The following is a 16,603-nucleotide window of genomic DNA, read 5'->3' as shown; positions in this document are numbered from 1 at the left end:
CATAAAAGTTGAAGAGGTTCACATACTTTTTCTTGCCACTGTATATGTATAGGGCTTGATGCTTGTCGACAGCTGGACCTGTGAGTGTGTGTGTGTGTGTGTGTGCAGACCAAGACCAAGTATAATTCTAAGATTGTGTGACACTTTTGCTCTTATTGGTCACATCCACTCTCACAGATGTACCATGTCTGCATTTCCCCTCCTCATATCCCCCAATAAAGTGAATAAGGGGATACCATTAAATAGTTAGTAATGATTTCAAGTGTTACACCTGTATAGTGTACATTTTTAATTCAAACTGATGTTATTATCCCTTCTTATATAATTTGAGCTACCTATCAACTCACATACCCCCTGATACACATCTTTGGGTCACTAGTCTAAAAATAGGATGAAAGTTTTGTTGAGCCCACAACAACAGTCCTAGGACTGAGGATTTTAAAAAAATCTGCTGAATGTTATGGCATTCTGTGTGAAAATAAAATGGTTTATGTATGTGCCCAGGGGCAACTAGCCAGCTCAGAGGTTACTGAGTGCAACATGGTGATTCATAGACTAGATATGCAGGCTGCAGCTGACCATGAGTCATGCACACACATACAAGTTCCATCACTCAGACACCCAAAGTAGTTTATAAAAAATATCACAGGAAAGCTAATAAATCAATGCCAATTACTTTATATCCCAAGTTTTTCTGCACACAGTATGTGTTAGTATGTTTTATCATTATTATGCACTTCCACAATCAATCCCATAGAGCAGAGTCAGTCAACATGCTTGGAACCTAAAGCACTAAAGTGAATGCTCTAATAATTTCCATGTGAGATTAGGGGGGAGAGTACAGTGAGATTATGGAGCCACTGCCAACACTGTTTTGGGTTGTGTTCATGCTCCAGTTGGCAGATTAATCTAAGGAGGTTACATGAGGATAGAGGCTCAAGCTGTTTCTTCTGTTGGCAAATGCTTCTACCTATTGGTCAGAGCTGCACACTGCATCCCTGCATAGATCTTAACCAATGGCATGATACATGTTCGAATTTACACAGTAAAAATATAAAACCAACACATTTTTGTTAATTCATCACCTGTCTGCATACCAGAGGTGGTTTCTGTGGAGATCTGATTTAAGAACTAGCTACATGTTTGATCACTGTAATGGTCCATTATGCAGTGAGGGTGTCCAGCTAAACTGAAATCTCTTCAGTAACCTAATTATTGCTTGATGTCTAAATAATATCATGGTCAATAATTGACATAGTTCCAAACTGCATCTGAATACAACACAGGCCTACTTAATAGATTTTCAGGAACAGTTTTCACAGTTTTTGTTATTAGATAGGAGTTAAATGTTTAATGGTTGATTTATGTTCTGGAGTTCATGTTATTTATTTGTTATGTGTTTTTCATTCATAGGTTTTAGGGAATGGCCAATGCAATACACAGTATGCTATTCTTTGTATAGCAATTCAATTCAATTCAATTCAATTTTATTTGTATAGTGCCAATTTACAACAGAAGTTATCTCAAGACACTTTACAGTGTAAGGTTTAAGACCTTACAGAAAATATTTATACAAAAAAAATTATAGAGAAAACCCAACATTCCATTTGAGCAAGCTTTAGGCAACAGTGGAGAGGAAAAACTCCCTTTAGAGGAAGAAACCTCCAGCAGAACCAGGCTCATAGTGGGCGGCCATCTGCCTCGACCAATAGCAGAGTGTGTATGTTAAGTAAATGTTGAATTCAACTGGCAAGTCTTTGTTGTGTATAATAATTTCAGTTAGCTGAGAAAGTAATTACCAGAAAAGCAGCATTACACTTGTTTTTAACAAAATCTATTTATATTTGTACATGTACATCCACAGCCCAGCACCTTTTCTGCTAGTTAAAAAACTAGTGATGAAAATGTGGAACATCATGCAAAGAGAGGAATCCTTGGAAATCTGTTAATCAGACTTCAGTCTCAATAGAGTTTGTGTGGGTTTGTAATGAGCTATGATCTGAATCAAGATGGAACAGTTTATGATTAAGAAGAGCAATCCAGCAAGCCAGATGAACAGGAAGCTGTTGTAGCCTTCAAACTCCAGGAAGTAGGCAGGGCCCAACCAAATAGCCTGGTATAAGACAGAAAGTATGAGTGGTTCTTCATCTTGTTTTGTTTGTGATAACTTGTGACTTGTTACCTTCTGACATATTTACAATATATTTAATTTAACATTTAATTACCTGTCCTGCAAACCACAGAAGCAGCAGACCCACTCCTTGTTTTAGTGACAGGCTCAGGTGAGGGATGACCAGAGGAAGTAAGCACAGGTACCACAGGAAGTACTGTAAAAGATGTGAACGATGTGAACTACATCAAAAAATCTTATACATTTTATTTTTATATACAATAATATTCACAGTGAGTGCTGCTGGATATTTTGAGACTTTGTGTTATTTGTGTAACGTCAAAGAGAATAGAAAAAGAGAATAAAGCTTTTCAGTGAGAACCACACAAATGTCACTATCTATATGACTCAGATTTTTATGAGTCAAATAATCGTAGGAAGGAGTCTGAGAGCAGCTATAGTAGAAAGTATATTATAGGAAAAATGATAGAAACTGCACAGATACTAAAGAAATGTGGAGATGGTAAGAGTGGGGGAGGGAGAGAGTTTGTGATAGAGGGATAGAGAGAGAGAAAGCACATTACAGTATTGTAGCCACATGGAAAACATTCTAATTTTATCACATAAAATTACTGTTCTGTTCATGAGATGAACAGCACTAAGTTTAACCTAAATAATTCAACTCCTGGCAGCTCCACACTGACTCAAACAGAAATTCAAGTAAGAAGGGAAGGGAAGATCAGATTTAACATTTTTCCATTTGATACTTGGTAGGTGGCCATCGTGTAAAGCCTGCAAGTTTGTACAAACTGTCAGGTATTTAATTTTACAGGTTTAATCTCTGAACCATAAATATTCAGTATGTACAGGCTGAGTAAGATTGGGCCATGGATGGATCCCTATGGTACACCTGATCACATCTCAATAATACTGCACAGTGTCTTCTAGTGATGTACTCTAGATATTATTTAACTTAACAAGCAATTAACTCCATACTTTGGAAAGTAAGTTGAAAAACAGGGGTGAGGAGCTGCTGGTTTATGTACCTGTGAGGTGCAGACTTTGTTGAATGAGACAAAGATGGCTGTATGGAGGAAACAGCAAAAAGACAGGTCTGGGTAATAGCCCCACGATGCCACTAGCAGCAGAATGAGCTGTGGGAGGAACACTGACAGGCCAAGCCACTGGCTCCACCTGCTGTCTGCTCCAACAGAACACAAAAGTCAATCAGCTGTTGTTGTCCAGAAGCAATGTAACTGTGTGCTTCATGCTGGTGTTTACTCAGTGCAAACATTTTTATCTAAAGTGACTTATTAGTGAGGTAAGGGAAGGCAAGCAAATGTAAGCCAAGGAGAAAAGCCATTAATGTAAAGTGCTATGGGAAGAACCGTTTCCGTTTTGCATGAATTGGTCATAAAATGTGCTCTGATCTTCATCAGTCACAACAATAGAAAAGTGTGCTTAAAATAATAGTACACAAACATTATATGTTTTCATGTTTTATTGAACATAACATGTAAACATTCACAGTGCAGGGTGGGAAAAAGTATGTGAACCCCTAGCCCTAGATATTGGATATGTTGCCCTTTAATAACATACACCAGTTTTGGGTTTACTGGTTTCAAGAAGCAATGCCTGATGTGAACCATGCCTCGCAGAAAAGAGCTCTCAGAAGACCTACGATCAAGAATTGTTGACTTGCATGAAGCTGGAAAGGGTTACAAAAGTCTTGATTTTCACGTGTTCACGGTAAGACAGACTGTCTACAAATGGAGAAAGTTCAGCACTGTTGCCACTCTCCCTAGGCGTGGTCGTCCTGTAAAGATGACTGCAAGAGAACAGCGCAGAATGCTGAATGAGGTAAAAAGCATCCTAGAGTGTCAGCTAAAGACTTACAGAAATCTCTGGCACATGCTAACATTTTTGTTGACACATCTACAATAAGGAAAACATTAAACAAGAATTGAGTACATGGGAGGACACCACGGAGGAAGCCATTGCTGTCCAAAAAAAATATTGCAGCACGTTTGAAGTTTGCAAAAGAGCACCTGGATGTTCCACAGCACTACTGGCAAAATATTCTGTGGACAAATGACACCAAAATTCAGTTGTTTGGAAAAAACACACAACACTATGTGTGGAGAAAAAAAGGCACAGCACACCAACATCAAACCCTCATCCCCACTGTAAAACATGGCAGAGGGAGCATCATGGTTTGGGGCTGCTTTGCTGCCTCAGGGCCTGGTGAGATTGTTGTCATTGATGGAAAAATGAATTCCAGAGTTTATCAAGACATTTTGCAGGAAAACGTAAGACCATCTGTCCGCCAACTGAAGCTCCGCAGAGGATGGGTGATGCAACAGGACAATAACCCAAAGCATACAAATAATTCAACGAAAGAATGGCTTCAACAGAACAAAATACACCTTCTGGAGTGGCCAAGTCAGAGTCCTGACCTCAACCCGATTGAAATGCTGTGGCATGACCTTAAGCGAGCCATTCACACCAGACTTTCCAAGAATATTGCTATACTGAAACAGTTTTGTGAAGAGCAGTGCTCCAAAATTACTTCAGATCGTTGTGCAGGTCTGATCTGCAACTATAGGAAACGTTTGGTTTGGTTGGTTAATTCTGCCAAAGGAGGGTCAACCAGTTATTAAGCCCAAAGGTTCTCATACTTTTTCCACCCTGCACTGTGAATGTTTACATGTTATGTTCAGTAAAAACATGTAAATAACATATAATGTTTGTGTACTATTATTTTCAGCAGACTGTGTTTTTGTATTGTTGTGACTTAGATGAAGATCAGAGCACATTTTATGACCAATAATGCAAAACTCCACGTAATCCCAAAGGGTTCACATACATTTTCTTGCCACTGTATATGTATATATTTAGGCTTAAGTCCAGAGAAAGTTGCAGAAGAGTTCTACAGGTACAAGTTATACAGTAAATGGCTGGGTAGATGAATACCTTCTGTGAGGTAGAGCATGTAGAAGTATGAGGAAAAGTTGTGTCTGATATCCCTTCTGGTGAGATGGTACAGGTAGGTCTCATGAAGAAACTGCCAACCATACCTGAGGAGACAGGAGGGAAGTTGGGTGATTTTTGTATTTGCATTCAAAGTAATAAAAAGATGGTGTATTTATTCAGGTTCTTGTGTGTACAAAGGTAACGTTTTTCTTAATTGTCTTACATGTAATAGAAGAGTACTGTAAGCATGCAGAAAACGCCTCCGGCCACACTAGCAAAGAGGAACAGCTCTACATTGAGGAAGCTTCCAATAAACCCACTAACTGTCCACCTCTTTCTGTCTGCCTCTGCTCTGGTTGGTGGTGTGCGCAGGCTCAGAGCGATGGGCAGAGCATATGTAATAGGGTAGATCTTCATATGGACCGATAGTCCATAGAGAATGGATGCCCACATCAGACGCCGGCCTAGGACGAAGAAAATAAAAGTAGGAGTACTGGGTAATTAGATTCTATTATTACATAAATTCTTTTACAGAACACCACACTCATGGTGTAGAGCTAAACTCGACATACTGCTGTCAGCTGACTGCTTCTTTGTTTAAATTATTAATTACTACAGTATTATGTAGTATTATGTATGACAATAAAGAATCTTGAAACCTTGAATGTGTAGAATTACCGTATACAGTGGCAAGAAAAAGTATTGAAATTTCATGGTTTGCATTCATTTGTCATAAAATGTGCTATGATCTTCATCTACGTCAGATGAAAACGTATTATTTGGGCTGTGGGGTGGCTGTGGCTCAATAGGTAGAGCAGTTGTCTGCCAATCATTGGTGGTTGGTGGTTCAATTCCCGGCTGCCATGTCACATGCCGAAATGTCCTTGGGCAAGATACTGAAGCCCAAGTTGCCCCCGGTGAGTCAGGTCAGCTGCATAGCAGCTCTACCATTGGTGTGTGAGTGCGTGTGTGCGCGAATGGGTGAATGAGATGCAGTGTAAAGCGCTTTGAGTACCAGCTAGGTAGAAAAGCGCTATATAAGTGCAGAACATTTACCATTTTACTTGGGTTTAATTACACAAAAAGATTCAGACTTTTCAGACTTTATTGAGAACAACCACAAAACCTAAAAACCCCTGATAGTAGGAAAAAGTATGTGAACCCTTGGAATTAATAACTACTTTTGGATTTTATTTTGTGGACTTGCTTCTGTGTTTTTGTTTATTGTCCTGTAGCATCACTCAACTTCTACAGAGTTTTTAGTTGACGTACAGACATTCTCACATTATTCTGAAGAATTTTTGGATACTTGGGAATTCATCTTCCCCTCAATTACTGCAAGCTGGCCAGGCCCTGATGCAGCAAAGCAGGCCCAAATTTTCTCCACCATATTTTTCGATTGGGATGGTGTTTTCATCATGATACGCAGTGATCTTTTTATGCTAGATGTAGTGCTGTGTGTTCTTTCCAAATAATTTAGTTTTGTAAGTCCACAAAACATTTTATTTGCCAATACTGCTGTGCAGTGTCAATGTGCTCTTTGTCAAACTTCAGGCGTGCAGCAATGTTCTCTTTAGTGAGCAGCAGTCCATCGAGGTGTCCTGACATAGACACCCTGCTTGTTCAATGTTTTACCTACTGTAGACTCATGAACACAGATGTTAGCCAGTTCCAATGATGCCATCAAATATTTGGCTATCACTCAGGGTTGTTTCTTTATCTACATAGTCTTTTTGTATTGTACGATTATGTGTACTTTATTTGTATTGAGAATGTTTTATCTTTTGGTTAATTGTGGCATTTCTTCATGAATGAGATTAATCTTTCTGGCCACACAGTCAAATAACTAAATACACGTTGATCACACTCCTACCTTCCATACAGAGCAAGGTTCCGAGCACCATGGTTGCTAGGATTGACTCAGCATTCCCCCGGCTGGATACTCCCATGGGCAGTGGGTTGAGGAGCCACAGGGAAGAAACACGTTCTGCAGTCTGAAAAGAAATTAATAATAATAATAATAAATTCCCCCAGAAAGCACAACTTTAACTGCAACATGCATGAGGCCTCTTTGGTTTCCTGCGTGTTTTTTGAAAAACCAAAAGTCAAAAATGTGATATTTTTGTCCTCTAAAGACTGACAAACCTCAGAGCGCAGACCTCGCAGAAGGAGGATTCTGTAGATGAGCAGTCCTGATAGAACATCACACACAGTGAACAAGATCTTGCCGTATATCATGCTGATATAGATGTTGGGGATGAGAAGCCATGCCAGCAGAGGGGTGTAGCGGTAGGTTGATCGGTTGTATGGGGACTCACCCTGTGTCAAAGTTGTCCCCCAGTGAATTGATGAATATTGGAACCAACAATAATTTCAGAAGCTCTCTATTATAAACTAAGCCATATACTTATTCACTCATCCACAAACCTGTTTCAATTTGGGGTATAATTACTGTGATAATATGACCCTCTACCACATCCACTGTATTCTATAAATATCTTGGAACTTTCTTTAATAGTTTCCACATATAACCTAGTAGTGTGCAATCTACTGTATACTGTGTAATCACACCTTTTTAATTTGAATTTTCAATTCAAAATATTTGTATGAATAGCCTTTTATTTTTTGTAGTTTCCAATGCCACGTGACACAGTGACCCCACTTAATATCAGAAACATTACTCTAGACTTATATTTATTTAAATACATCAACAATTATTAATCTTAATTACGGATTAGAAGTCAAAATTCGTGTTTATCTGGACCATGTCAGTAATTTACTGACGGTCCCTTACTAAAGTTAAGCCAAGCCAGTGTGGAGCTAGCTAATCATCCACCCAACTTCAAACTGACTTCACCGCGGTATTTAGGGGGTTACCTACCTCAGTAATAAACCTTGCAGCATCTGTGAACACATGGTAGTCAATGTCAGTGTACTTCACATCCAAAGTCCTGTCCTGGTAGTCTCCATAAGCGACCAAAGCCAGTCGTATAGCGAAGGAAACCGTGAAAAGTATACACTTCCCTGTGACTTTGGATATCAGCTTCTCCATCAGCAATCAAGCCGGGAAAACAGGATTAGCAGGCCGAGCTACTTTTCTTAGTTTCAGGCCGGAGAACGTCACGTTTATCCTGCTCCATGTCAGTCTGCCCATACCTCACAGACAGTTACTGATATTATTACCATCATTTGTTTTTGAATGACCACAGTGAACAAGCAGGAAGTGCTGTTCTGTGTTGGATTGTCACGGGGCTTGTAGCTACCACACCACAGAGATGCATTAGCACCACCTACTGTGCTGGAGGGAGAAGACACTCAGTCCTCAGTCCAGTGTTCCAGCACATTTACTGTAACCAAGTACACAAACCCATCAGCACTCAAGTAGAAGTGCAATAGCCTGCCCAAACCAGTATTTCTCTCCAAGTGGAAGTATCACTTCAAATTCTGTAGTCCAGTTTAAGTAGCGAGTACATGCTTAGTGTAAAATAAAAAATACTCCACTAAGAAAACTGTGCAGGCTATTTTAAACAGTGTTGAATTTAATACAATGAATGCAAGTTTGCTATATTTCCCTCCAGCAAATAATATAATATAATCCATCAAAGTACAAGCACCTCAAAATTGTACTTCAGTACAGTACTTGATCACTGTTACTTAACACCCCTGCATTTAAAATGCATCATACCTTATTCTGATTTCCTGTTGTTTGCTTTGTAAATTCAAACCTGTGTATAAGACACAGCCACATAGCCTGACAGCTACACACTTTTCAGATTAAAATTTTACCACAAAATATAACTTTGACTTTAGCTTTGGATCCACCTATCCACCTATCCACCTATTATATATATATATATTATATATATAATATAATATATAGATTATATATGTAGCGGCTGGTTAGTGTAGTAGTAACATCACCGCCTCCCATGTGGGAGACTGGGGTTCAAATCCCAGCTGTGGCCTAACACCAGTAGGGGTCCTTAGGCAAGACCTCCTCACGCTCACCCTGCCTACCTTTGTACCTTGTAATGACTTGTAAGTCGCTTTGGATAAAAGCGTCTGCTAAATGACTAAAATGTAAATGTAAAATGTAGATATTATATATGTATATATAATATAATATATATATATATACACACACATATATATACATACATATATATATATATACATACATATATATATATATACATACATATATATAATATAATATAATATAATATAATATAATATATATATAATTTAATATAATATATTATTTATATATATATATATATACATGCAGATATATATGCAGTGAAGAAATGTAACACATTATATTTGGGAATCACACACTTTTATTCCATGTGTAAAAGCATAAGGATAAATACAAACGACCAGTTCCAGTTAAAATGTTCATGACCGCTCTTTCTCTTTATAGTCTATACTGTATGCATAATGGTACAATTACATTTAACTGCACTTTACATAACCACATATGTATCATAACCCTAACCCTATGTACCATATGTATCTTTCAGTGTGTTTACCACATTGTTTTTGGATAACTGAAGTTTTCACTGGCATGTTCTGCAGATAAAGCAGACAATACTGTTAAATCGTTGCATATTACCTTTACATGGTATAAAAAGAAATATATTGTGATTCAGTTATTTAAAAGGCATGTGTAAACGTAAGGTAAGATAAGCTTGCCTCTAATGATGTTAATAAACTAGGTTAGAGTGTGAGCGTGCAGCAAATAGGGCCTTACATGCTTTACTGACATAAAGTAAACCAGATCCTAAAGATGACATAAGGCACAAAAAGGTACACAGTGCAAAAACCCAGTGTTCAGGTAGGCACAGGATAAAGTTCAGAAAATCCAGAACCTCTGTTATTGGTCTGATGTTAAAAGTATAGGACGGGAACTCAGGGTGTGATCAGCTATAAGAAACTGTGGAGCAGTGATTCTCAGCACGCTTCCAGTGTTAAACACTGCTCTAAACAATGTAGAACTCAGTTAGGGGAGCAGTATCGGCCAACGAAGAGAATACTCTTGGTGGGATTGTGTCGGATAAAGAATAGGAAGGGGTGGTCTGCAATGAAGGTGGGTGTGCGCATAGCGCAGCGTAGCATCATGATGGCAGCAGTTGCAGCAGCGGCCTCGGTTCCTTCCTCATTGACCTCCACAAAAGCCTTGTGGACAACCTTTGACAGCACCAGGTCGTTTGCTGGAGACATGCCTGTGAAGGAAGAGAGGGATTTAAAAAAAATATACAGTAACACTCAAGCTCACCTTACACAGCAGGAATCTCGTATTAGTATTTAGCACTGACTTGTTGAATCATGATGATCCAATAATTTGTTTTACCTGAGAAGTCACTCAGTGCCATGTCGAAGGCATCCTGCATGCCCATGCTGACCAGGACGTTCTTCATGTCGTAACTGTCCTCCATCTTAAACCTAGGCAGTGCCACCTGGACCTCAACTTCATTCATCATGTCTGGACGAGTCCACTCCACAAACCTCTCGTAGGTCAGCTCCTTCTCCAGCTGGGTGTGGACACAAAATCCATTTATTCCTTTGTATACGTTTTGTTGGTTTTGTTACAAAGTGCAAGAGAGAGTGTGTCCTACCTTCTCCAGGCCAGTTGAACTGTCCTCAATGCTATTGGGTAGAAAGATGAGCATGCTTAGTTCCTTCCCTTGGTAAGGCATCTCCAGGATCTGTCAACATCACAGTAAATATACTGCATGTAATGCTTTGGCCAGTGTTTAATGGTTTGTGTAGTAACAAGACAAGTTATGAAATTGCATGCAACACCAGAGCAAGCCTAAAGTCCTTTTTATACACAACTTTAAGGTAGTAAATGGCTCAGTTATTCCTGGTCATGTTATAAGTTAGTACTTCTGAACTGGTTTGAATTAATTGAATTGTTTGATTACCTGGCAGTCGCCTTCAGGGATGTAGGTTAAGGGGAACTTAGCCTTCTGGTGCATCATCTTCACAGGCTTAGTGCCATTCTGTAAAAACAAAATAAAATATAAACTATTCAAGTGACACTGTTCTGGGTGGCTCGAAAATGGTGTAAGCAGGTTCACTGGTAACAGGAGAGGGAACAAAGCAGGTATCAAAGCAGTATCCACCAAAAGCAAAGATGGGTTCAGACTCACCACTTTGTGCCAAAGTTTAAATAAAGGTGCAAATGAATCAACAAATTACACAGTTGTTACTGAATTTTATAAAGAGTCTCAACTTAAAATGAGATTGAGTTTTAAAGTCAGAAATATTTAATAATAATAGAGGTTCACAAACTTGCAGCGTCAGGCTTTTTCAGTGTTAGTGCAGTGTTCATGTTACCTTGTTGAGTCTAAACTCGGCATCAGTTGTGGCATTCTCCTGAAACTTCTTGTTCCAGTTGCCTTTGAAGTAGATGGCATTGACCAGCACCAGCCGGGTCAGTGCGTCCAACACACCTTTAGCCAGCAAATCCTTAATTTTACCTGCAAATTTGAAATGTTTAGCTCAACTCTTATATCATTTAGTCAGAAGACACTGAAAAATTCTCCAAGAGTTTTGCTTTTCTGCAATGGTTTACAATTTCTCCATTAATACTAAAAAGTAGCACTCAGCCTTTCTAACTGGAGGCAACTCTGCTCCATTTGTTTATTAACATTTTTTGAAACAAATGGCTTGGAAGTTCATGTACGTTTGCACGTCACTGTGCAGTTTGCTCAAGATTTTTCACTTCTTCTTTGCAATTGCATTAGATGATGCTGGACACACAAGTGTTACTTTGTATGATTCACCTTGTGTCTGCTTCTCTACCCAGCCGTTGATGTTGAGCCTTGCCGCCTCAGAGTTGGCCTTGAAGTCCACAGACTCGAGCTCTGCGTTGTAGTTCTTTCTGGTTTTTCCTAAGAAATCCTGTAACAATGAAACACATTTTTAAATGCTACAGTCAGTTATTGTGTTTTCATGACCGCTGCTTTACCTGTGCCACTCCTTCATTCTTTGTATGCAGCCTAAACATCTGCACACAAACCACACCTAATTGTGAAGATGCATGCACACACACACGTTGAAACACACCTCAACAAACTGGTACGACTTCTCTCCATACAGTCTGTTGGCAACGCTGAGGGAGTAGGGAGCATCGGGCTTGTTAAGCTCATTCAGCAGCTGAGCAAAGCAAGTGTGGACATCATCCTGACAGTCCTTGGTTTTCAGGCACTGTGGACAAAGATAGGTGGTGTAAGAGAGACACACAGATCTAGTGGTGACAGGAGTATGAACAACTCAGCTTGTTTTCAGAACACTCATGAAGGCACAAGTCATCCCTCCACCATCTTGTTATTTGCAAAGCATCGGATGCATGTAAATGGTTGATATGGACAAAAGAAACTATTTTCCTTGTGTCTGTTCATGTGTTCTCACAGTTTGAAGCTTTTGCAGGGTTACATCTAATCACCCTGGGGTTTCCAGCAGCTGCTAATGAGAGATAAATAGCACACCAGGAAACCATAAAAAGAAAAGCCAGGACTACATTCCAGTGTGTTATGTAAAACTGTTTGGTTTAGAGCTGTATACCATATACTGTACTGTAGCTTTGCCCATTTAATTTCATTCCATTGCATTGTTGTTTTGTTTTTTTAAAGACTAGATATCATTGTTGAAAGATTAGCAAAGCAAAAATAAAAGCAGAAAAACTACTGAGAACTAATTGTTGATTTCGGTGGAACCCCTCACCACATGACACCACCAACACCACCAGTTAGTAAACCTCCCCTCAGTTAGTTTATCATTCCTGCTGGCTTTGTCACCACCTTCTGCAGATTATGTTGCTGTCTGCACTGGACCTGCTGATGCATGTGGACCTGCTGATGCATGTGGACCTGCTGATGCCGTGCTCCTGCATGTGGAGCCGTGTCTGCCTTAGTGAAGCAGAGAACCTAGGGGTGCAATGGGTTTGTTTATTGTACAACCATCTGTGGATGTACATCACCACACTATTTGTACTTATTCAACAAGACACTATGTTTAACAAAACATATAGCCTGCCCCAACATTAAAGAAAATATTCATTTTGTGATTTGTATTTGTTAGTCTTATTCATTAAAGGAAAAAATTGCGGAATCTCAACAACAGACATCCCAGCCTGAAGAAACTCATTTCAGGGAGGGTGGGGTTGTGTAAGGTACACACAGTGCACCAGAGCTAGGACTTTGCTATAGGCACAGTGTTCCTTTCTTAACATAGAGCCTGAGCACAAAGTACAGCAACAACTGCAACAACAAGTACTGAGGACATTTCTGAGATATTGAACAGTACTTAACGTGTGTGTTAAATATGTTGTGTAGAGTATGTGGACATTTGTATCGCCGTTCCAGTCTTCGTTTCAGATCTGTCTCACTCCTAGTTGTTTAAGTACAGTGGACTGCATGTGCTATGGCATAGATATACCACATGCATAGAAAAACACAGCTTTGGATCAGTGGATGGAACAGTTCAATTCCCAGCTCATGTTGGGTGTTTTGTGACGTCTCTGTGAACAAGGGAGGGGACCCTCAAATAGTAGAGCCTTGAATTGCAGCTGTTTCAACAACTATTTCCTCATAGGATCCGTGAAGTTGCATATTTCTAAACTGGACTGAATCATTAGTTTCACTGTGGTGAAAGTGGCATGTTCTCCCAAATCCAAGTGAGATCACTGCTGGCCCACACATTTCTTGTTGTATTCATAGGCCAGATGTTGGCCATCTGTCAAATGGATGAGTAACAAAACAAACAAACAAAAAAAACAGTTGGTAACAACTAGACTTTGTGGTTCCACAGACTCAGAACATCTCATCTTTGCTCTATTCATGTTTGCACAACCTTACACCCAATTTCTATTACTAATCCATGCTACTGTGTCTTAGAAATTAATCAGTGTTTCTGCGTTATCACGATTAGACTGTTGTAACTCATTGCGCTTTTGTCTCAGCCAAGGGGCTATTTTGCATCTTCAGATGATTCAATCATCACACTTGGCTCCGTTGACATTCATAGATAACTTCACCAGCTCCTGAAAGAAAGTCTGCCTTTATAGACAAAACACATTAAAGTCAAACAACTGTACTGTGGCTCATGGTTCTAAACGCAAAAAAATATTAGACGCATAAAACTTTGTCATTGCCACAAGCAACCACAAAGAGACACAATATGAGCACAGAAAGACACACAAAGTGTCCACAATGAGACACAAGACAACTAAAAAGAAGTCATGATTTTGAACAATGAACCCTTTCACAGCAGGCACTGTATGATGCTGTATATACCACTCCTAGTTTGTCACTGACCCTATCAAACAACCAGATAATAACTATACTGCTAATGTGACAGAAGACATAAGGGCATGAAGAGGACGAATTCCAGAAAACATTGTTATTATCTATTATTGACATAATACAATCAGAATAACTTTATCGTTGTTAACATTATCTTGGAACAACTGATTAAAAACAACTTAATTACTTATTCCTCCGAACACTGTCCTTTCAAAACACTGCAGTTGTTTCCCCAAGCCCAGCATGTAGGATTAAGGGTGAGGCTGTGCCCCTCCTACAATCTTCCACCAACGTGACTTATCTGGGAGTGGCTTTGCGCTAGTAAAAAGTTGTAAAAAGGCCAATAAATGGTGTCATTTTACAAAATGTCAGCTCCCACCTGCATTCCAACTTGCCCTATTGAATATCTCAGTGTACTGGTTATTAATCGACATTGTACTGTGCATGGCAGCATAGTGGGAGATATGTAATTTACTATCTCATTGGACACAATTGTAACAGAGGAATGCACATTATGGGGACTGATGTGCAGTACAGATTGGTTTACTATACCTAGATCTTTATTGCACTTACACTTCCATATCATGTTCCTATAGTAACACAACAAAGAGCTGCACCCCCCCATAAAACCCTGTCAGTGTGTGAACAGTTGAGTTCTTCATCATTTTTACTGAAGCGGGAGAACAAAACTGGTGATTCATACTAAATCTGGGCTCACACACCTGCAACAATCTTCTCATTTATTTTCTAAGGCACCCTTGAAAAATTAAACTTCACAATATCAAGTTTAACCAGGTGCACCAGCCTGCAGTGTTAATTTGTGTGTGTGTGTGTGTGTGTGTACTGTACCTCTGACATCTGTGTGGCTGTGTTGCCTCTGGCCCCCAGCATCACCATAGCCAGAGCTGAGGAGATGCTAAAAGGAGAGTAGAAGATGTTTGCAGTCTTGTCGTTATCACCCAGCTTTTTGAACAAAGCCAAGGAGAAGGAAGTGTTGGCCTTGGTGAGTGGGGTAGATGATGCCATTGTGTCTGTAAAGAAAGGAGAACAAAGCATTACAATCTTAAATTAATGCTTTTATTTCTTCATCTCATTAGAATCTCATTGTCTCTTTAGGGCAAATTGTTATTTAAAGGTAATGAATAAATGGTAGAAATAGCTACAAGTTATGGACACATGGCTGTTGAAATTGTCTTCATTAGTATCTCACTTTCTGGTTAGACCAAACTCCACTAAACAGCTGGTTATTTTATAATTAAATCAGCTGTGTCTGAATATGTTTAAGTCTGTATAGACAAAGATCTATAGCAAAGATTAAATTCACTAATCAAGGTGACATATAACCAATATAGTAAACCAGTGCTGTTATTATTGTAATTTAGATTTTTACTTTTAATTACTGCCAGACAGTAAATATGTTCAGAAAACATTCCGATTTTTAAATGAAATATGTTTTAGTATAAAATGTCTTTAGTTAATATCGCTCGTAGATTGCAGTTAAGTGACACAATGACTTTTAAGCGTCCTGTTTTACTTATCGATTAGAAAATCAATCAACCGAACAATCAATCAATCAAACCCAAGTGTACAGGACGCTTCGTAAGAGTCATAGTGCATTACAAGATAATAATTTATAGAAATAACTATAGCCTTAAACATATTCTTATTCTTACAGCAACTGTCGACTGACTAAATAAGTAATTCCCGCTAAGAATCTGTGTTCTCTACCTACTGACAGAAGCTTGAGCTGCGGTCCTCCGTTGATCGGGGTCTCAGTGACGGACAGAGCGCAGCTCGAAGCAGCACTTTTATTGACAAGCGGACACGCCCCGAAACCCTTCCGCATTCTCACATGTCGTTGTACGGAAGCCGGAGTGATGAAAAACGCTCATCCAAACGTGTTTAGTAGGTTATATGTGAATTGAAGCCCAGTTGTTGTTGCGTAAAAAAAAAACCAAACGCTGAATTGATTTCTGAATATAGTGTGTTCCTTCAAAAGTACTCAGGTACACGTGTGTTCAGTCAAAAGTTACCTTTAAAAGACACATTGGGTTTTATCTGTAAAGACTAAATCTGAGCGTGGTCTAGGAGAGAAAAGCAAACCCTTATGAATCAGAGAAAAGAGGCAAAGAACAAACACCAAGCCAAGTTAACAACTTGTAAGAGGAAGAGCAACACAAAGTACACGAAACAGTTTAACAGCTGATGA

At 39.2% G+C, this 16,603-nt stretch overlaps 2 protein-coding genes across 5 annotated transcripts; both read right to left on the bottom strand.

The window, feature by feature from the left end:
• Window positions 1–1,614: 1,614 nt before the first annotated feature.
• pigm (phosphatidylinositol glycan anchor biosynthesis, class M) lies at window positions 1,615–8,315 on the bottom strand. Its single transcript, XM_026364489.1, has 8 exons — window positions 7,965–8,315; window positions 7,229–7,402; window positions 6,957–7,077; window positions 5,307–5,547; window positions 5,084–5,187; window positions 3,157–3,311; window positions 2,226–2,327; window positions 1,615–2,113 (listed from the first exon to the last, which is right to left on the bottom strand). The coding sequence occupies exons 1-8, from the start codon at window positions 8,133–8,135 to the stop codon at window positions 1,946–1,948; spliced, it is 1,236 nt and encodes a 411-aa protein (XP_026220274.1). The 5' UTR covers window positions 8,136–8,315; the 3' UTR covers window positions 1,615–1,945.
• A 1,090-nt stretch (window positions 8,316–9,405) lies between these two features.
• serpinb1l3 (serpin peptidase inhibitor, clade B (ovalbumin), member 1, like 3) lies at window positions 9,406–16,236 on the bottom strand. 4 transcript variants are annotated; one of them, XM_026363073.1, is made up of 10 exons: window positions 16,123–16,236; window positions 15,244–15,425; window positions 12,892–13,017; window positions 12,158–12,298; window positions 11,875–11,992; window positions 11,426–11,568; window positions 11,011–11,088; window positions 10,702–10,791; window positions 10,437–10,617; window positions 9,406–10,308 (listed from the first exon to the last, which is right to left on the bottom strand). In XM_026363073.1, exons 2-10 carry the CDS (start codon window positions 15,418–15,420, stop codon window positions 10,082–10,084), a joined length of 1,281 nt encoding a protein of 426 aa, XP_026218858.1. In that variant the 5' UTR covers window positions 15,421–15,425; window positions 16,123–16,236; the 3' UTR covers window positions 9,406–10,081. The 4 variants fall into 4 exon arrangements, with proteins under 4 accessions (XP_026218858.1, XP_026218857.1, XP_026218856.1 ...); XM_026363072.1 differs by having other exon boundaries at window positions 16,131–16,219; XM_026363071.1 differs by having other exon boundaries at window positions 16,127–16,216.
• Window positions 16,237–16,603: the final 367 nt, after the last annotated feature.

Source organism: Anabas testudineus, chromosome 2, assembly GCF_900324465.2.
Source record: "Anabas testudineus chromosome 2, fAnaTes1.2, whole genome shotgun sequence".
In the NCBI taxonomy this organism is placed as follows: Eukaryota; Metazoa; Chordata; class Actinopteri; order Anabantiformes; family Anabantidae; genus Anabas; species Anabas testudineus.
Note: the sequence above shows the minus strand (reverse complement) of the source record. Positions and strands in the feature narration are given on the sequence as shown.